Raw genomic sequence first — 21,293 nt, forward strand, 5'->3', positions numbered from 1 at the left:
CTTGTTCTACCATATCAGCACTTTGTTCTCAGACGGCTAGCTAACTTTGCAGAGTATTTAAAACTAGGATGAGCGGCAGAGCCTTCAGCTTTCAGGCCTTTCTTCTGTGTAGCCAGCTCCCAGTTTGGATTTGGGAGACAGATGCTTTCTTTACTTATAAGACTTTTTAAAAACTTTGTTTTAATAAAGCATAAAGTTGGCACTGGATAAGGTCACCATGAATCCTCATTTAGCTCTGCATTTACTCAATATGTATTATTACTCTGGCTCCCTTCCACAGCCCGTCTCCCTCACCTCACCATCTGCCAGTTGTGTCAGATGGTGAGGTGTTAACTAAGCAAGTTAGCATTAGCTTAGCACTTTAGTCTCTCTTCCAAATACGGTCATTAACCCAACTATCTTTTATGTACAGTCTATGGAATCCACTGAAGTTAGATGGCAGTCTTAAAAAAAAAAAATCAAACATTTTAGTCCCAAACTTTTAATATCCCATAACTAACAGAGAGATTGTCACGAAATTTGCAATAGAATTAGTGTATTGCATACAGTGGACTGAATTTACACCCAACTGCAAACCATTTGTCTGGAATTTAAGTCAACTTCCATCAAATCATAACAAAACAGTGAGACGGGCAATATATATATTTTTTTATTTATTTAAAAAGATAGACATGAATAATAGGCATGAGACATGAAGGAATCGCAGGACATTTTCTCTTATAGCCAGAGAACCTCCTGCTTCAAGGGGATGGAAGTTATCCAACTTTATGAATGTACCTTCCTTCCCCTCTGCAGTCCTGCTCTCCTATTAAACATTCAGCTGAAGCTCTTGTTGCCCTTTAAAGCATTATTGTTAATTAGCTGCTAAATGCATCACAAACACATGTATAAGCCAGAATATTCAAAATTAAAAATAATACTGAGTTTGGATTCCCTTCATGTGAAAAGCACAACAAAATGCTACTTATCCAAATTTTTATGGAAAGATGTTAGCTGATATTGTTACAACATTCACAATTATGCTAAATGTCTCTTATTTATGTAGATCAAACTCTTTCATCAATAAAATAAAGGTTAAACACAAAAAACTAAAAGTGCAGTTACTGGAGATGGGGGGGCGGGGCAAGGTCTGGTTGGGAACAATAGCACTGAAGGGTCACAGGGATAAAGCACAAAGCTCTAAGTTTCCTTATTTTTAATGCTATAGCCTGTCACATGTACAGAATGATGTCAGATGTTTTCCTACAGAACACTACCACCTGCTGGCCGATACACAAACTGTATACATCCATGAGATAAAGGAGAAACATATTTTGATCAAATCTTGATCAAATCTGAATTAGGTTAACAGCTAAAATAATAAGTGAGTGTTTTTATTCCCTCTTTACAGCCCAAACCTGAACATCTATTGTCAAAGCAAGCAGTGACCCTTAAACCTCTTAATCCCACTAAGTCCAACTCATGTCCAAATACAGCTTAAAAAAGGAACTCAAACTAGAGCAGTGCTAGTTTCCACATACGGCCTCATACCATTAAAAACACACAAACATAAACACGCACGCACACGCAAAACACAAAGACCTGAAGGAAAACTTTCACCCTATTTGTTTTTTTGCCTGATGTCCCATTTGGTTTTGTCTTTGCCTTCATCCTAACTGTCTGCCAACAGGTGCATGCTGGGACCAGCAGACAAGGTGGTGTTCATGCAGGCGTTGGGCATGGTGCATGGACGGTCACTGGACATCCGTGCAACACTGTAAAACTGTTACAATAATACTGGCATGTTCAGCTGCTAAACCAGCGAGTGGTTGAAGTCTCCAAGCTTGTCCTCCTACCTGTATGTATGAAGAAAGCAACTGCTACGCTATGAGCTAGCAGGATGTTGTTCTATAACTGAGAAGCCCTTAAAACAGCAAGACCCCAGAAGCCCCCCTACCCCCTCTCCCTTATTTTCTTCTTCTTTCATGTTTTAGGGTTTCTGCCAGTGTATTACAAGCTCCTTAAACACCAGATATTTTTGTTTTTACACAACAGCTCCATATATTAATTTAGCTAATACGTCATTAGCCTACTGTTACTGTTAACCACTTTACACACATAAGACCAGCCCGAAAAAAGTTGTTCAAATTGAATAGTTTTGCTTTCTAGTTGGTATCCATCCACTTATGTCCACTAATAACAGAACTGCTAGGCTTTTTTACTGTATGCAAATGATGTTTAGCATGATTGGTGCTCTCGCTTTTAAAAGCTGGAAAGCCAAAAATAAACTCTACAGTCTCTCGTTACCTGTTGTGTGCACAGGTGTGTCACAGCTGGTCAATGGGAAACGGTGTGTTTCCTTTTAATCCTACTGTACACAAAGTGCTTGCAATTCAACTACGGCTGCAGCAGGGGGCGCTCATGGCACAGTCCTTAATGAATAGGAATGAATGCAGGTAATGCCAAAATAATTGTCTGTAGTCAAAATTATGCACATGTATAGGGCTGCCACAAACGATTATTTTGATAGTCGACTAGTCACCGATTATTTTTGCGATTAGTCGACTAATCAGATCGTCATCCATTGGACGTAAAACGTACAGCTTATTGCACCAGCATGCATCTGCTCTTATATAACTATCATTAGCTTATAGCTTGGAGTGTTTAAAGTACGTGCTAACTAAAAATAAAGACAAGATGATAGTTTATTAAATTTTAATGAAATTTGCAATTGTTTCGGTGGAGTTTAATAAACTCCTTGCTATCTAAAATATAACAGGACACCGGAGAATATTCTCGAGCATCTCACACTTCTGATAATCAGTTGTCTGCCTGATGTTTATTCAGCTGTGTAAAAACTTTAATCTCAGCCAAACCGATTTACTCAGGAACAAATAAAATACTAAAAAAAGCCAAACAATAACATTTTTAAGTTATCTAAGTGACTTGTATATGTTTAACCTGAGTAGCGAAAGACAGCGGTGGGTTTGAAAACGATTTGCCGGGAGTCCGGTGTTCTCACGGGCTCTAGTGAGCCTTGCCCCCGGCTAGCTATCGAGCTGGTGGGTAACAGACGTCTCCAAAAACGTCGGAGCACTTTTGAAAGTATGTGGTGTCTTAATAAACTGAGCAGATATTTGAGGTTTACACAGCTACATTCTCGCCTCAAAATATGTTAAACTTTATTTTGTGACCCAGAAATAATAAGAGTAATATTAAAACTAACTAGCTGTCGCCATTGTTGACAAGTGCGCTGGGCCGCACTATGAATTATGGGACACAGCTTCTTCTTCGGGGTTTAACGGCAGCTGGCATCCTTGTACATGCAGTGCTGCCATCTTCTGTTTCAGTCCGTTATTACACTCTTAAATCCTACTACTCATTCCTGCGTCTTTTGTGATCTTACAAAGCTTCAAACGATGCGTCGACTAATAAATTAGTAGTCGACGATTTTAATAGTCGACGTAATCGTGACTAGTCGACTAATCGTGGCAGCCCTACACATGTATGTTTAAACTTTTGCACACAATATTGTTAATATGTACAAACTGAATCGAACTGAACAAATTTATGACTTTTTGTTTTGTTTTTTTACAGTAAAGCTAATTTTGCCCATAGCATTCTTCTAGTGTATGCTAATGGGTCGTTAACCAAAACTTATCAATTACCAAGTTTGTACAGTTATACATTTATTACAACAATATAGATTTTCTGAACATTTTTTTAATGACAATTGTGAGAGAAAAATGCCTGCTTTCCAGCCTGGGCTACTTGAACCCCCTATGTTAACTGATATGGCGGAAACCCCGTCTTCTGACATAAACATACTGACACCCTTTTCGCCCTTCTTTCACTTCTTCCTTTACTTTTCTCTAATCAACTTCCACAAACCTTCGTACACTTACATTTTCCTTTCTTGCCCTCCTCTACCCATGCCTAACATCTAGAGCCTCACTGGAGAACTACTGAGTCTATTTAATATAAGACTGAGAAGAGGATGACCCACTCAGAGGCAAGCTAAGGCCTTTTTAACTATCAGCATGGCAGACATCCACATACACAGAAAATGCAGGGTGGCTAAAACAGTCAGTATCATTAAATTGTGCTTTAAAATTAAGTTCCAAAAAAGGACGGATTGTTCTGCCCACCGCTGCCCTGACTTCTCTCTCCAAAGGCAGAAAGGAGGAGAGATGTGGTGGAGGAATAAAGGAGGGGACTGATGTTCTGTTAAGTTCAACGGTTGGCCGAACTTGGGTAGGAGATAGAGGCAAGATGCCGCCGTCTTTCTTTTAGGTTCCCCCATGGAGGTGGGGGGATAGCCAGGGTCCTGGGGTGAGGAGGAGGAGCTGAGTGACCGGCTGACTTTCCAGCTCGGGCACCAATCATAGCCGGGAGGCTCTGGTTGCGCCTCAGGCCATCTAAAAGGCTCCCTCCACCTGCTGACACAAATGTGGCAGAATCCTGGCGTGGCATTGAAGCATCAGACTCAGAACCATGCAACACCTTAGTGAATCCCAGCTGCCGGAGCTTCTCCACCAAACCAACACTGGCCGGGTCGGGCCTGGATCTGCCTGATTTGGCGGATGAGATGAGGGCTGGGGTTTCTTTGGATGGGCTTGGTAGGTCAGGATGCGGAGCGCGGCCCAGGTTTAACCCATAAACGTCTTGGAGAAAAAGCTCTGCGGGCCGCGAGGCCAGGAAATTGTCAGCTGGGTGTTGGCGGGGCTCTGTAGGCACTGGGGAAGGGGCAGGAGAGTGGGAGGGGGAGTTGGGGGGCGTGCTTGGCAGAAGCTGGAAAAGGGGCTGCCAGGGGGCGGGTCTCGGGGTTGGAGGAGGGTTGGAGACTTGTGCAGAAATACCCCTCTCTAGGACCAGCTTGGTCAGGCCACTGGGGGGTGCAGGCAGACGTCGAGGGGGGAAAGAGTCACCCAGACTGAGTCTGCAGGGAGTCACAGGGGTGCTGGGACCCGTCCTCATGGAGCTAGGCGTGTTCGCCATGTGGGATGACTGAGAACTGAAAGCAAGAAAAGGAGAGTCTGTGTTAGAACAATAACAGTGTTTATGGGATGCTTATTTTCTTGAAGAGGACTCACCTTGGGGTGACCTGTGTGATGTCACACGGGTGCAGAATGCGGCAGGTAGTGAAGGTGTAGGTGGAAAAGGTGGAGCTCTGACACTTCCCTGGGTTTTGGACTGAACAAACAAGAAAACTTCAGAAAACCAAACACGCGCACCTTGGAAATGATGAGCAATAACAAGCTACAAAAAGTGATTTTTACCAGAGGAAGATACTGCTGTCGATGTCAAGGTTTGGCTTTGTGATTGGAGTCCTGCTCCAGAGGCTCCTGGAATGGGCTGAGGCGATTGGCCGGGTTTCTCTGTGGCATGAAGGGGTGTAGGGCAGATGTCTAACCTGATGGAGGAGGAAGCAGCTGGACTCCCAGTGGAGAGAGGTGGCACTGGGACAGATGATACCGCATGCTTTCTGTCCTTTTTCTCCTCGGGTGTAGATGAGCAGCGCACGTTAAAGGTGATTCCGCCTTCCTCCTCCTCATCTTCCTCCTCCTTACTCCGCTCTGCTGCTCCTTTCTCCAGGATACCATTCCTTCTGTTTTCTTCATCTTCTTCATCCTCCTCCATGTCAGACAGGTGGTACACAGCGTCCTGAGCCAATGGACGAAAACCTTTAGTCACTACTCCAGGGTGTGGGTCCAGGATGGTTCCCAGGTGAGGTTTGGCCAGCTGCTGCCAGTGGTGCAGTGTCAGCGAGCCTGAGAAAGAAATGTCAGCATGTGTTACTGCATACTCTGCATTTAATTATTAGTTATTAATAATCTCTGGCTCTCTTCCACTGCATGTCCTTGTCCTGTCTTCCTCCCCTCACCCCAACCAACCCCAGCAGATGGCCACCTCTCCCTGAGCCTGGTTCTGCTGGAGGTTTCTTTAATTGGATTACATCACCTTGTAGTAAACGATAACCTTCGAGGTGTCAACAAAGCAAACATTACCTTCCATGGGTTTGACAATCTGGAGCTTCTCAGGCAGGAAAGTCTTAAAAACAATGGAGGCGATGGAGAGATCCGACAGGTTGGAGAAAGACGAGACTGCACTGCCCATTGGTGAGCTGCAGCAACTGCCTTCTCCTTCCACCTCCGCCAGGGCCTGCACCTTCTTTTCCCGCTCCACCTGGAAGAACTGTCGCTCGGACAGGAAGTTCTGACGGCGCAATGACAGGCGGTGGAGTGCTCTAGTGAGGTCGTTTCCTCCCGGACAACCAGGCTGGCCCACTCGGCCCTCCTCCCTGCAAAACATGCATGTTATGACCTGAAATCGAGCATAAATCTCTTCCAAAACAGAAAATGCTCTTTGAAACTTACCCCTGTGTGGACTGAAACGGCTGCGCTGTCATCACCAGAGAGCTCTGTCCGGAGCCAGGGATTGGTGGGTTTGCTGAAGCTGATCGTAGTACTGAGGCATTAACGGAGCGGACTGTTTGGAAGACTCGCTTCTGGGAAATTCTATAGGAAAATGAGGTGAAAGGTCAGAGACTAGACCTAAAATATAATGCAGACACCTAAACTTTTCAAACCCATGAAAAGTCTGGAAAAAAGTACGAGTTCTCCAACACCAACTGTCATCCTCAGCAGCAAACACATTCTGCAGCTTTTAACCTTTGGTCCTGAAAGGCGGTCTCCTCCTCTATACTCAGCTCCTTCCTCATAGTTCCCTCAATCTCTGCTGCCAAGGATTCCTGTAAAAACAGGACACATACGGAGGATTAAAAGTATGCTGTGGATTCAACAAAAGTAATATTTACAGTCACTGTTCAGTTTAATTCATCCAAGCCTAAAAAATAAATGCACACAGGCCAAAAACTGCAGCTCCTCAAGTGGCCACTTCAGGCTGGCTCCCAAAAGCAAGCCAATATCAGCACGCCCCAGGGCAGCTGTGGCTACAGTGTAGCTTGCCATCACCAGTGTGTGAATGTGTGTGTGAATGTGTGGATGACTGAATGTAGTGTAAAGCGCTTTGGGGTCCATAGGGACTAAGTAAAGCGCTTTACAAACACAGGCCATTTACCATTTACATTTACCAATATCCTACAGACTCCCACATTATACTGAACAAAAACTTTAAAGAATATGTCTAAAGCCAGATACGGTTACCTCCTTAAACCCTTAAAGCCTGAAATATGAAATGTGTTGTGCAGTTTATTTAGGTTTTTCAAGGGTAAAATAAAAATCTCACCGATGTTGTAGAACTCAAAAAGTCACAAAAAACTTTATGTAGCAAATACAACACACTGGGTGTTAAAGGGTTAATAGCAGCTGTATGATTCCTTGTGAACACATGTGCCAGGGACTGTATCTTCCTCTGTGTGCTCCAAATAAAAGTTCAAGGGTGCGTTTCTCTCACCATGGGGTAGAGGCCGTAGGGAAGGTGCCGGCGCATCCCAGCTGAGGGGCTGTTTTTACTGCGCAGCTCTTTGATCTCCTCCTGCGACTCATGGAGCATCTCTACACACTCAGCATTCCTCTCGGCCAGCTCGTTGAGCTGCAGCAGACACGTGCAAATAATCGGGCAAAATTACTCACAAGTTTGTATATTTATATGAATTTATTTTAAAAAGTAAAATAAAACTGGGAATAGGAGGTGGTTAGTTTGTGATATTTCTCAATACTCTGACCTAAATTTACTGTTTATGCTTTTAGGACACAGTTTTTAGGGAAACACATCATTTTCCCTTGTATTAGGAATGATGTTAGGAATGAAAATCAGATCAGACTGACAGATTTGACAACGTTAAAGCTCTAAATTGCTGTAAACCGGCTCCAACACAAACCATAAGTGTGGTTTCTTACAAAGGCTTGACATAAAAGCTACAAACCTACATTATATGATCACATTTGCATCTTTGTAGAATAATTAAACTGGTCTTGCTCTAAAAAGGAACTTGAACACTCGTATGAGACTGTACCTCTGCTGTGAGCTGTCTCTGAGCATCTTTGGAGGCCTGCAGGTGGATCCTGAGCTCCTCTTTCTCCAGAGCCAGCTGGAGATAAACAGCATCACACCAAGAGCGTTCACACACTGTGCCAGCATCTACAGTAGGTAATCAGTGCTAGCAGTTAAGCTTGCCCACCTCCTTCACTCTGTGTTGCAGCTCGACTATTTGGGAAAGCAGCTGAGCGATTTCCTCCTGGTGTCTGAGCAGCTCCTCGTTCTTCTGAGATAGATCTTCAGTCAACGAAACCATCTGGCTGTTGGACTCGCCTGACCCCACGTGTGATATACACAAACACACCAAAGATTAAATTCAGATGCCTGATCTGTAAAAGTTCCTTTTGAACATAAGTTTGCAAACTTCAAGAAAAACTCACGGAGCTCTTTGACACAGTCGCTCACTAGCTGCTGCTCCTTCTCCTCATAGGTGATGGTGTCTCTTTTGAGTTGACAAGCCTGGATAAGTCAAAAAAGCTCAGTTTGCAGCAGAGATTATACTTCAACATCTGCTTCTGATCAATTTGCTTCCCAAAGAACGACATACCTCGGTTCTCAGTGCCAGATTTTCTTCCTCTAGGTCCTGCAGCTTGCTCTGCAGGGACTCCAGCTGACTAAGTGCAGCAGCGGCGGTTCCCCCCGGCAGGTGAGGTTGCCGCAGTGGGGTTGACACGCTGGAATCGGTCTCGCTCTCCTCAGAGGCGCTGGCCACCATCCGCAGCAATTCATCCTTCTTACTGAGCTCATGTTGCAGCTGATGAACCTGACCAATGTGGACAGTTTAGGAAAAGTGATTGGTGTTTACAGGATTTTAACATTTTAAAGCTCTCTTTTTCTAGAGATACAAAAATCTAACTTTCAATTTTTTTGGTTGAAGTTTAGTTTAAAGCTGGAAAGTGAATGGAATATTTGTATGTATACAGCAAACATGCATGACTTGTGGCAGAAATACCATTTTATTGAAATAAAATGGTATGTTATTTTGGCTGCAGATGCATTTAAAAAATAGTACATTATTAATGTATATCAAGCATTTTTTGGTCCATGAGATATTCAATTCAATTCAATTTTATTTATATAGTTCTAAATCACAGCAACAGTCACCTCGAGCCGCTTTATATAGTTCGGTAAACACCCTACAGCAATACAGAGAAACCGCAACAATCAGAAGACCCCTATAAGAAAGCACTTGGCAAAAGTGGAAAGGAAAAACTCCGTTTTAAGAGGAAGAAACCTCTGTCAGAACCACGCTCAGGGAGGGGCAGGCATCTACCGCAACTATTAACTAGCTAACTAACTATTAGGAAAAGGTGTACCACAGGGATCTATTTTAGAGCCCCTTTTTATTATTCAAATGTCTAAATGCTTTATTCTATTTCTCTTTTAAAAACCTATTACAACAATATCACTAGATCATGCAGACATGTTGAGGAGGTAATTTAGCCTTTAAATCAGCTGTGCTGGATCAAGGACACATCTGAAACCTGCAGGACACCATGCTCTTGAGGCCTGGAGTTCCCTCACCCCTAATTTAAATTGATCATACTATCACCCTCTCTTTATGTAGCACAAAACATTATTTACACATTTTAAAGTGAATAAAAACAGTTACCTGATCTACAGACTGTGCTATCTGCTCCTCTAAGGCCTCATTTCGCTCCTGTAGCAGGTGGTTCCTCTGTAGAAGTGACTGACCAATCCGAGCTGCCAACTCCAAATCTCTGTCCCGCTGTTCAAATAGAACACAAGGCACCCAGGGTTAATCAGTTAACTGGCTGTTGTTTTCTTAGCTGAAAAAAATTATCACAAATGAGGTCAACGCCCTACCTCAGCCAAAAGGTGTGTGACCACTTCAATGTCATTGTACGTCTTGGTCATCTGTTCCACTCGATCAGCACTGAGGACTGGCCAGAGGGAAAACGTTAACTTTTAGGCAGCAAACAAGCAAAAACACACACACACACACATCTAGGGATGGGTACCGGTGTCGGCACCGGTTCTGACATAAACGGTAGTAACCAGACCGAAAAGCAGCGCACATTTCGGTGCTTTATTTCGGTGCTTTTTTTTCCTGAGCTGTGATACACTTCTAGCCAATCATTTTACGTTTCCGAGGATAGTAGGCGGGGCCAGGTACGTACGTTCTTTTATGCAGAGCTACAGATTAAAAATGTCCAAGGCGAAGCGGTCAAAAGTCTGGCTGTACTTCACAGCAAAAGATGCAAACTCAGCAGCAACAAGTGCTTTAAGCTGCTACTGTGATACTGACAAAGGAGGTAACTCCTCAAATCCGATGAAACACCTGGCGACGCATAGCATTTTTTTTTTCTCCAAAAACCAAGAAATGCGCTGTATTTGATAGCTTGCTGCGAGACCTCACACCGAGCGCATCTACTGCGGTGTGGTGCCTGTTATCGGACCCGGAGTTAGCAACATACCCAAAAACACGAAGAGGAGAGTCCTGGCCCCTAGCCCTGCCAGTGTAGCAGAAATGATGACGGATGATGATGCAGCAGCAGCCGTTCTTCTCTGCGTGAGTAATTTACGTTGAGTAGGCTAACCACGTTATTAAATTAATGCATGTAAGGTGAACTAGCAAACATCATCATATCTACATGCGGCTGTCTTCTTGTTTGATGGCAGATACTCCCTTCACCCTGGCCAAAAAGGCTAAAATGACCAAAGAAAAAGAGGGAAACAGCTAAACATGAGCGGTTTTTGGACAAAGTTTGTGTTTTTTCCATTGATTAAGCACTGCTTCCAGCCAAGAGTGATACCATATATGCCCTATAGCTGCAGAAAAGGCTAACATTGTTATCTTTTTACAAAAACCAAATCAAATCAAATCAAATCACTTTTATTGTCACATCACATGTGCAGGTACATTGGTACAGCACATGTGAGTGAAATTCTTGTGTGCGAGCTTCACAAGCAACAGAGTTGTGCAAAATACAATAATGTAAACAAGCAAAATACAAGAATGGCTACATCTGAAACTAATAAATATATGTACAATATATAATAGTATATGCATTTCTGGATGTGTATAGTAAATATTTTCCTACGTGTGTGTGTGTGTGTGTGTGTGTGTACACATATTTTACAAATTAAATAGAGTAAACAATAAATAAAATATATAAAATATACAGAGTTGAGACATGTGCAAAACAGTGGCATTACTGTACAGTATGGAGTGCATAATGTTAAAGTTCCAGTAGTGAAGCTGAGGTGTCTATGACGTGTTCAGCAGTCTGATGGCCTGGTGAACCAGCTGAACATGAGAGGTTTTTGGACCAATTTTGTGTTCTCCATTCTTTAAGCACCGGTTCGAGCACCGTTTAAGCACCGGCACCGTTTCAAAAGTACCGATTTGGCACCGGTATCGGATAAAACCTAAACGATACCCATCCCTACACACATCTAAAAAAAATCTAGAATCCACACTCTGGCATGCACACTGTGCATCCAAGCAACTCCACACAAACATGAAAATAAAATCAATTACTGGACACGTCTTTAACATGCATGGTCTACTACATAATAAAGAATTCTGACCACAAGCAACATTAGGAGCTACGTGGCTATTATAGCCACATAACATCACCATTCTTTACACTTTTTAGCATCTGATTATGGACGCGTGGTCCAAATTATGTCCACTAAATTGCTAAATGATTATTGCTGGAGCAATAATTATGCAACACGTGCTAGTGGTCTGAATTTAAAAAGAACACTAGCTTTACAAATTAATAACTGTACTACAAGCTGACTACAGTACACAGTACAGTACTACAGTTGGAAGCAGAAGACCTTTACTATGCAAGTCTCTTGTCTTATTGTTTACATGCAAAAAGTGGAGAGGGGCTCCCAATCAGTGGCCTAGGAACGGATCCTAGATCACATCCTAGAAGTGTGTGGCCACACTTTTGACAGAAGCCCCTTTCTCACACTTGAGTTAAATGAAGTTCCAGAGAAGAACAGGCAAGTAGGAAAAGTAGGATACCTTTGGAGAGGCTCTGAGAGCCTGGGTGGGAATAAGAAGGAGGTTCCAAAGCAAGATATGCTAGTGAGAGAGATGCAGAGAGAGAAAAAGAGGGGAAAGTTCAGATGGTGTAGAAGTAAACCAGCCAGTTTTAAGACAGATGGAAAAAGAAAGGAAAAGGAAAGAGACAAACACTGGCAGAAAAATGAAAGTTTCAATAAACCAACATCATGTAGAGACATTAGTTTGTTGAGAGTCAGAGAATCTACACATCGATTAGTCTGGTCTGCTTTTAGCACCTGAGTGGGTGTCACCAGCGCTGCACAGTTCAGCGTTCCACCTGTTCAAAGAAAAGTGGCAACCCTAATCAATGAGCCATCTGGTTTCAGCTAGAAGCCCTTTAACAGAGTGATGCGTGTCCCCAACACTCATTTAGAATATTTACTTCTGTTGGTTTGATCAAAAACTTACAACCTTATTACAACTTCTTTGTGCAATCCCAGTTTACTGCTTACTGTACAAACACCTACAACTACAATAACAAAGTGTAATCCAAGTACTGTTAACGATAATCTAACCTAAAGAGCGATCGCTTACTATGACACAGCGTTGCACAGATTCACATCGGACTCACTATCTTTTTTTCTGAATAAATGTAGTGTAATAAAACAGTTTCAGCAGGGATTAAAAGTAACAAGCTGAGCTAGGCAGCTGCTCAAATGGATGAGAGCATTCATCCAGTAATCTGAAGCCTACAATGACCTCTGAATCTGGACACTGCACTCCAACAACCAGCGGGTAAAAATAACCTCTGCCCAGCACGGCTATCCTTGTTACAGTTACAGTGCATACATAATGCATATAATGTCTCAAGTTACTGTTCCACACACACAAAATCACAGACAAAAACATACACTAATACCTTTACCTGCTGCTGAAAGCATGCCATCATTGTATGGGTTATGTATGTCCATAGTCTGGCTTGATCATGATCAGATGCTGCATAAATAAATGAAACTGTTTACACCACATGCTGATCGCAGGGTGGGAAAGCAGTGCAGGTTGTATTGACTTATACAAGGCAGTAACTGAACTCTGGCCGCAATAAATTTCATAACAGCAAAGTCCAACCTCTGTTTCATTTTGACATAAATTCATGAACTACAGACACACAACAGGCCAATGGGTGGTCAATGTGTTACTTGTTAAGTAACATGAATCTCCAGAGTCATGGCTGCTTGAACCTTTGGCATCAATAAATTCAACATGTGATTATACAACAAACTCAACTTCAAAATGCAGTGTGAGGAATAAATGGTAGAATCATATGGACACACCAATATGACACCTGGATCAAACTCAAAAAGCTTATCTCTTTCAAATCAACTCTAGGTCGCTCTATGTTTGCTCCGTCATGAGCCAGCAGAAATGCACAGGTTAATAACTCGAGTTAATAACTCATGCAAAGCTACTGGAATTGAGCATAAGTACCCTTTATTCACAACTTTGTCTTTTCCCAGACAAGAAAGTTTTACGACTCAAATCCTGGAGCGTAAAAACACTCCCAGCTCTTGTTGTCAGGCTTTGAAAAAGAGATGGGACATCATCTCGTCGAGCCAAATGACAAGATCCTCAACAGCCATTAAATTACAGTATAAACTCTTCAAATTTCACAACATGACACTAAAACCAGGATACTTGATACTCGTATAACCATAGTGGAGTACTGAAATATTTCAGCGTCAACTGCAAAGTCTAAATATGAATGTCAAAATCAGACCTCTCTAAGTGTTTTCACACATCTTAACATGCCATGCCCCAGCACATGTTATTAATAGGCTGTGTTTAACTTTGCAGAAGTGGAGCAAACAGCACCATGAAACTGAGACTCCTCCAATGTCCAATTTCCTCACATGTGCAACTAAAACACTTCATTCATTACTTGTTTTTTTTTAAGTTACTATTTATTTGAGAAATGCTCAAATTGTTGGTTTGATCAAACATTAATAAAAGGAAATGACGAAACATTCAGTGAACTGAAACAATCAAGATCTGCTCACGTTAAATCAAATAATCTTCAAACGCAGGAAACAAAGCGTTGGCAATTATGAGAAAAACAGGAAGTTTATCCTGTCTCGTTCCAGCATACTGCAACCTGTTTAAATGTAAACACACCATCAGATTTGCCCACTTCCTTTCTAGTAACACACACAGACACTTTGCCCTCTACGCTGTCACGTTTTGCCTGACCTTGCTGACATGCTTACTGAAGCTGGATGCCTGTCTCTCTCTCTCTTTCTGTCTTTCAGACATGTACTGAGGACTGAGCCCATGCTCACCTTCCACAGGAAACTTATCGTACGCCTCCTCATTGTGGATGTTTAACACTGGCATGTTGTGTCTCCTCTCTGTGCTCTCTTGTCTTCATTCTCTATCTATCCACACCGCCTCTCTTGTTACTGTCCCGTGACTCACTCTGGCTTTGGTTTTGAACTCCGCTGCACTTAACTGTGCTGGATCTTTCTCTCTCTCTCTCTCTCTCTCTCTCTCTCACACACACACACACACACACAGTGCCACAGTCACACAAGCAAAGACAAACAGACACAATGACGAACGCTGTGCGAAATAATGTCCACACTAAATCCCTGCGACTTTAATTGAACGGCGCCACATAAAAAGAATCCCTCACATGCCTAATGCACTCACACATACACACACACACACCATCTGCTCGGTTCTGTTGTACAAGGCTTAACCAATCAAAAGGACGTCTGCAAAAGGAAGCAGCTTTGCAAAAATATACCAAAATGTACACACTTACTCATGTAGCGGAAAGTCTCCTCAGCCAGCATGGGGGAGATGGCGCTGTTCCTGGGACCTTCGTCTGGGGAGCAGCTCGGGGAAACCACCCAGTCCTGACTGTCTGACAGGTACACGGAGCCAGAGCCGACCGAACCGGAGCCCAGTGAGCCGGAGCCATAATTCCTCCCGCTGCTGCCCAGCCCCTCGTCTGGAGGAAGACAGACAAAAAAACTCATCACCAACAGCTGGTGGAGCAACCATTACTGTCATTATTGTTGGGGGTTTTTTAATGTTGTTGTTTGTTTGTTTTTTGTTTTTTTATTAATCTTCTAGTCAATAATAGTTGACTAAGTCTCTGTGTCTCCTATGACAACTGGGACAGGCTGCAGCACAGGCCCTTGAATTGGATAAATGGAAGGTGGATGGATGGAAAATCTTCTAGTCTAAAATTGTCCATAATGGCAGGCATATGATGAATTCCTTACTTTTTGAGAATTAAACAATAAAAAAGTCAAACAAAAGAGCTGCTCTATCACAACAAGGTGCTTAGGCTGATTTAGAAATAGTATGAGTCCATTGGTGGGCCAGCAGAAGTTCACAGCACTCCTGGCAGTGCGTGCAGAACAAATAGCAGATGGCAGTGTGGAGTCAAGCAGCCCTTCCCATCTTGTGTTTTCCCTAACACCTGGCTCACTGGCCAGCCTGCCCTTGTAGCAGTTCTCGATACCAACTAACTGCTTCTCCAGTGGATTTCCAGTGAGTTGGATGTACTCCAACTGTACCAACTGGGACTGCAGCTCCCCTTTAACCCTAGATAGATCTCCGATTTGAACTAGAGAGATGTTCAATGTCACTAACCGCTCTCTAAGATGGTGCAGATATACTGATTATGCTGTTTAGTTATGTATTCCCCACAAAGCACTTGAAAAATCAATTATTTGCCACAAAAACAGACAAAAAGTGTGTGGGCTGAGGTATTATCATGGCACAATGGCATTCCATTAAGTTGATAAATGAAGAGGGAAGCTTTTATTTTGGCAAAGCTGTGCAGCGCCAGTGAGATTTGCGTGTGGGCTGATGAACAGTGTGTGTGTGTATATTGTCTTGGCTCAGGCACTGTACAAGCCGATGTCCTTCCACTCGAACAAATATGTGGTTTACTAGGACAAACAGAGCTAACTATAGCATCAGGCTTAAAGGCACCACATACTGTACCTCAGGGAGACCTGATACTCACAAAGCAGCATTTAAAAATGTGCACAAAGCAAATCGGTGGCTGTACTGCAGCTTTTGATATATGATATTTATACAGAAGACCATCTCACCTGTCTCCGTGCTCGACTCTTTCTTCTCCACCGCCCGGGGTTTGACTTCAAACATATCCCGTCTTTGGAAAGGGGGAGTGAGGAGGGGAGGCTCTCCCACTCGTGAAAAGAAGAAGCTGGACAGAACACAGGAGCTGCTACTGGCATGACATCACATCCTGTTCCTGTGCTGACAGGGCGGTGTGCCCATACACACCGCTACCTGAAACAGAAGAGAGAAGTGTTAGTGGTCTCACAGATAAAGATGTGACCTCCACAGAGGCTGAATGAGGGGCAATATTCATGTCCAGGTAACGTGTGCAGCTGGTAATAAAGCAGACTGACTCATTTCCTTCTTATGCTCTCCATCACACCTGTTTTATAACATTTAGAGCCACCCACAGTGTTTGATTTTTGAACCACAGATATCGTTTTCAGGCAAGGACAAATCTAAAATAAATGCTAAAATGCTAACGCTAAAAGATTTCTTCTACTTCTACTAAACAAACTAAAGGTGAGGCTCTGAGATTTTGATTGAAGAAATGTTGTGACAATAACTCCACATACAGTTTTTAGGGAGGGGTGACATTGAGCCAGCCCACATCCTGTTGCCTGTCTCTGTATGAACTCTTCCAATGCTTAAAGGGATGACCGAAGGTAGGGCTGTTCCATATAACGATATATATCGGACGACGATATAAAAACGTCTATCGTTTCATTTTACGCTATCGTTTGTTTCGTGATGTCGCAAAATAAACTGTTTACGGCAATATTTTTTCACCGTTTTGATGGTCACTGTAGTGGCTATATAAATTTCTTAAAGTTCTCTCTTTCTCTTATATTTAATATAACCACACTACCGACGACAAGAGCCTGTTTTTATGCGTTGTCGTTAGCAACAACGAGGGTAAAACCATCGCGTGTCCGCTTGTTTATTTTCTACATAAACCTTTCACAATAAAGCTCAAGATCCTGTTAAGACCTTTCAAAATAAACTGAATCACGTGAAAGAGTATGCAGAGTATTTACGGATGAGAATTAAAAAAGAGCCGCCAGGTGCTAAAAAATAAACCTCAGACTCAAACGTTAGAACAGGCTTTTCCCCGCAGCACGCCGTGTAATAAATACCCACAAAGAAAACGGCAGCCGTTACAACTTATGTCTAAAAATGTGTCGTTTCATGCATCGGTTAAAACACTCAACTCCAGGTACATGACACGCAACTGGAAACACTTCCCGCAAGTCGAGCTGCCCGAGATTCACAGAATTTACAGAAAATGTTAAATTTTTGTGATTTATATCATTATCGGGACTAGAGCCAGGCGATATGAGATTTTTTCATATCACGATATGTTTTTTTCATTTCAGGCAATAACGATATCTATCACGATATAAGCCAAATATATTTGTAAGATTTAAATGTGCCATTGCTCACAAGTAAAATGTGAAATAATCAGCAGCTTGTTTTGATTTAAATATTTATTTCCCATAATAAGTTCAACAGGGTAGATGTACTTAAGGAACATGAGACTTTTTCAGATAAATAAAGGCAAATATTGCAAACTACACAAAAGGCAGCCGCTAAAGCGTTTAAGTTTCAAAATAGAACAAACGAAACAGACTAAATTGTCAATTCCACTTAGAAACAAAATTTTAATTCTAAAAATAAATCTTAGTTTGTTTTACAGAAGAACAGACAAAATTGACTAACTTTTGTCAATATCAAATAAACTGAGAACTAAAAGGAAATTCTCAATCTCTCCTTGTTGTGTAGCTGAGCTTTTCAAACAGTTTTAACAGTTACTTTAGTCTGACAAAAGCCGAATGACGAATTAGCGCTTCCAGTCAGAGATTGAGCATGCACCACTTTATTGGATTTCCTTGTGCTGTACGTAACAAGTCACGTGACGTGACGCTGCGGCTGTGATTGGTTTGGCTCTGCGCTACTTAATTTGGATTGGCTGTTCTGTTTTTTTTTAAGAGGACAAGAGCGGCGAGGCCTATCGCAATAGTTTAATTTTTCTATCGAGAAAAAGTTGTTTCGCAATACATATCATTATCGTTCTATCGCCCAGCTCTAATTGGGACGATAGATGTCTTATATCGGGATATGAGATTTTGGTCATATCGCATAGCCCTAACCGAAGGAATGAGACAGGATGTGATGTCTTAAAGGGATGGGACATGTGCCTCTAGATATATTCTTATTTCCTTACACACATCTTTAATCTCAATTAACTGGCTGCTGTTGGAGTCATGAAAAACATAAAAAAGTCAAAAGTTTTTCAGTTTGCCAGACTACATTTCCCATGATCCAGTTTGCTTGATTTATATAGACGTTATATAAAAGGTGAACACAAATTCAAGCTCTAAAATGTGAACACAGGATCTCTGTTAACAATATGACTATGACGTCATCAGGGTTATTTCTGTGGACTCTAGCCCTCTACAGTGGACAAAGGAGATGTTATACAACTCTTTCCACGAACTGAGCAGCACTTCTGTCCAGTCAAGTGATCATCATGTGTAAAAGTACATCGGTGTTAGTACATCTTAGTAGTTTTCAACATGACAAGCAATTAGAAAGAATCTAGGTTTAAAGAAATTGCACATTGCCTAACTTTTCAGATCCAGGGGTTTCTTCTATCTTTCATATACAGTCTGTGAAAGAGACATGCTAGGAATAGGCTGAGTACCTTTTGCATCAGCAGCCTGTGCATGCAGATGCACACAAACTCTATGTGGGTGTTTATCAGAGAGCATGCCTGTGGAAGGACAGAATCCTTGGGCAACATTCATACACTCCTTACATAACAGTGACACTTAAACAATCATCTCCATAATAGAGGAGATTAAAGGAGATGAGATGCATGCAAGCCTAAACTTGCTGCTTACCACTAAACACCTGGTAGATATACTGGACCTACCCATTAATGACCAGTTGACTCATCCTAGGGTTCAAATGATCACATTAGGCCGTGAAGCAATTTTAAGCACAGAATATTGCATGTGTCAATCATTAATATGAATCTCTATCAAACAAATGCTTCTTATTTTCTCTCCCATTTAAAATGCCAGGACTGATGGTGTCCAAGTGCCTCTGAGTCACTTCATGACTGTCACAGGCAGACAGCTTCCTGACTAAGCACTCAGAAATTAAATGGAAATTTGTGGTTCATTGGCTAGGCTCATACACACAAACACAACACTCTCTGGCTTCACTGTGACCACTGCTACTTAAGAGAGGCGACGGTATAAAGATGTAAAATCCACAGCAGTAAGGAAGCAGCCCTGAAAGTAACACTTAAACAGACTCATCACCGCATCACTACACATAGCACGAGTCTGTCCGAGCTCTTCCACAGGGACTGTCTGCTTACATCAGCCTTTCGCAGGCGTCACCTCCCTTCATGTCTGATCTACACCTTCAGCTCAATGCTCAACCTGACTTTGTTGAAGTTAGCTTAGAATGATATCTCTTTTGACATTTTCCCTTACCGGTTATTGGCCTTGCTTTTTAATCACAGCATCTGCACTGAGCCCGTGATAGAGCGGACAAACTAGGGAGGGCATGTGCACAGGGGAGGCAGCGCATTTGATTGACTGCACCAGGGGCTTTAGATGCATAACCAGAAATCCCTCACAGGAACATCAGCATTCCTTGTCATGACTGGCCAAAAGGAATTAAACCAAGTCACATACAGCATCATGAAATACTAATCTGATCTGATCTGACTGTCAACTATAATCTAGATCTGGACAGATATACTCATTGGCTGATACTGGCAAAACGTATGTCATCCAATACGCAGTTAAAAGATAATATTATCTTAACCACAACAACATGCATTAAAAGATGCTTGGGATTATCTAGAGAGTATTATAAAAAAAAATCTCACTGAGTGGCTCCACATCCGTTGTTTACGATGCGATGTTATCAGCACTGTCTGCACCACACGGAGCAGAGCAAGATCATAAAAACCTCACCACAATCACAGCAAGCAGTCAAGCAGTGTAAAATAATGCAGAAAATTTTTAACAACGACCCCACAAATAGCCTTGTCAGTGCATTCTCGAACAAAGGTTATGGATATATATGTAAACTTTTTTTTTTGCTTATATCAGGTTCAGATTCTTTTAATACCATAAAACATCGATAAACTCATATAAATCCAGTTCACTATGACCCCAAACAAACTCAGTATCTAATGATTCACCATGAACACGTTAACTAAGCAGAACTTAGTTTGAAAATAACCTTTAATTTGAAATGTTTTGCTGTTTAGTAACAGCACAGACTGCCTCCCCTACAACCCCACGGATTATGTGTTACACAAGGTGCTACATGAATTTGAATTATTATTATTATTATTATTAATAATAATAATTCAAATTCAAATTATTATTATTATTATTAATAATAATAATAATAATAATAATAACAACAATATTAGTAGTATTAAAATGTTTAACCACATAAATAAATATGAAAAAGCTACGGTATTCTTCAATTTGGCATCATTCATTCAGCTGATAGCATTTAACAGGGAGTTGCTGGGATAGTTAGTTCAGCCACTGCAGACATGAAACTCTCTTGCTAGCCCAAGCTTTCCTGATATCAAGTACTTTTTCTTGGAACCTTTATCGGCTGAACTCTCCAGAGGATCCAGACACATGAAAAAAAAAATGTTAAGCTAGCGAATGAACCGTAAGATATTGCACACCTGTCTGTTTGTTGAGCTGACCATTAGCTAAAATTTACTCACTCCGTTCTTTAGTTATACTTTTGTAATAAAGGCTAGTAAGAAGGTTATAAGAGATTTATATAAATAAATGCGAACTAAAGTTAACAAAATGTTTTGCATATCGGCTAACAAGAAAACTAACAACCAAAAAAACTGTAAATACGTTAGCTAGCTTAACCATCCTGTGGCTGGCTGACAGCTTCACTGTTGCTCATATCGCGTTAGCCAACAACCGCGAGCTTAAACAATCAGCATCCCTTCCGCGTTGACCGTTATACATTATACAGCTTAAAACACATTTTATTAGTTACAATGAGGCTTACCCTATATCAGTATTATTCCAAATCATGGGCAGTTCCAGCAATACATGCGGTGTCTGTCAATCCCTTCACCAAAGCCTCAAACAATGGAGGGGAAGCGAGGGGAGGGAGGGCAACAAGCGGTCATCAAGTGGCGACAGAAAGCCTAATGACGTCT

At 41.9% G+C, this 21,293-nt stretch overlaps 1 protein-coding gene across 1 annotated transcript; it reads right to left on the reverse strand.

Annotated features, from left to right (window-relative positions):
- Window positions 1-634: 634 nt before the first annotated feature.
- On the reverse strand, window positions 635-21,259 carry trak2 (trafficking protein, kinesin binding 2). The gene is made up of 17 exons (XM_085397426.1): window positions 21,140-21,259; window positions 16,093-16,294; window positions 14,787-14,975; window positions 11,984-12,043; window positions 9,808-9,884; window positions 9,593-9,709; window positions 8,528-8,743; window positions 8,361-8,439; window positions 8,123-8,253; window positions 7,958-8,032; window positions 7,396-7,533; window positions 6,651-6,730; window positions 6,357-6,497; window positions 5,988-6,280; window positions 5,259-5,750; window positions 5,073-5,172; window positions 635-4,993 (listed from the first exon to the last, which is right to left on the reverse strand). Exons 2-17 carry the CDS (start codon window positions 16,145-16,147, stop codon window positions 4,213-4,215), a joined length of 3,024 nt encoding a protein of 1,007 aa, XP_085253552.1. The 5' UTR covers window positions 16,148-16,294; window positions 21,140-21,259; the 3' UTR covers window positions 635-4,212.
- Window positions 21,260-21,293: the final 34 nt, after the last annotated feature.

The sequence above is a fragment of the Rhamphochromis longiceps genome, linkage group LG23, assembly GCF_057381845.1.
Source record: "Rhamphochromis longiceps isolate RC_006_pf linkage group LG23, R_longiceps_female_GT1.1, whole genome shotgun sequence".
NCBI classification, from domain to species: domain Eukaryota; kingdom Metazoa; phylum Chordata; class Actinopteri; order Cichliformes; family Cichlidae; genus Rhamphochromis; species Rhamphochromis longiceps.

Coding starts and splice junctions, on each gene's coding strand:
- trak2 (XM_085397426.1), bottom strand. CDS start 16,147: ATGTTTGAAGTCAAACCCCGGGCGGTGGAGAAGAAAGAGTCGAGCACG. Junction 8,744..9,592: donor TAGCACAGTCTGTAGATCAG/GTAACTGTTTTT, acceptor CACATTGGTCAG/GTTCATCAGCTGCAACATGA. Junction 4,994..5,072: donor ATCACACAGGTCACCCCAAG/GTGAGTCCTCTT, acceptor TCTTGCTTTCAG/TTCTCAGTCATCCCACATGG.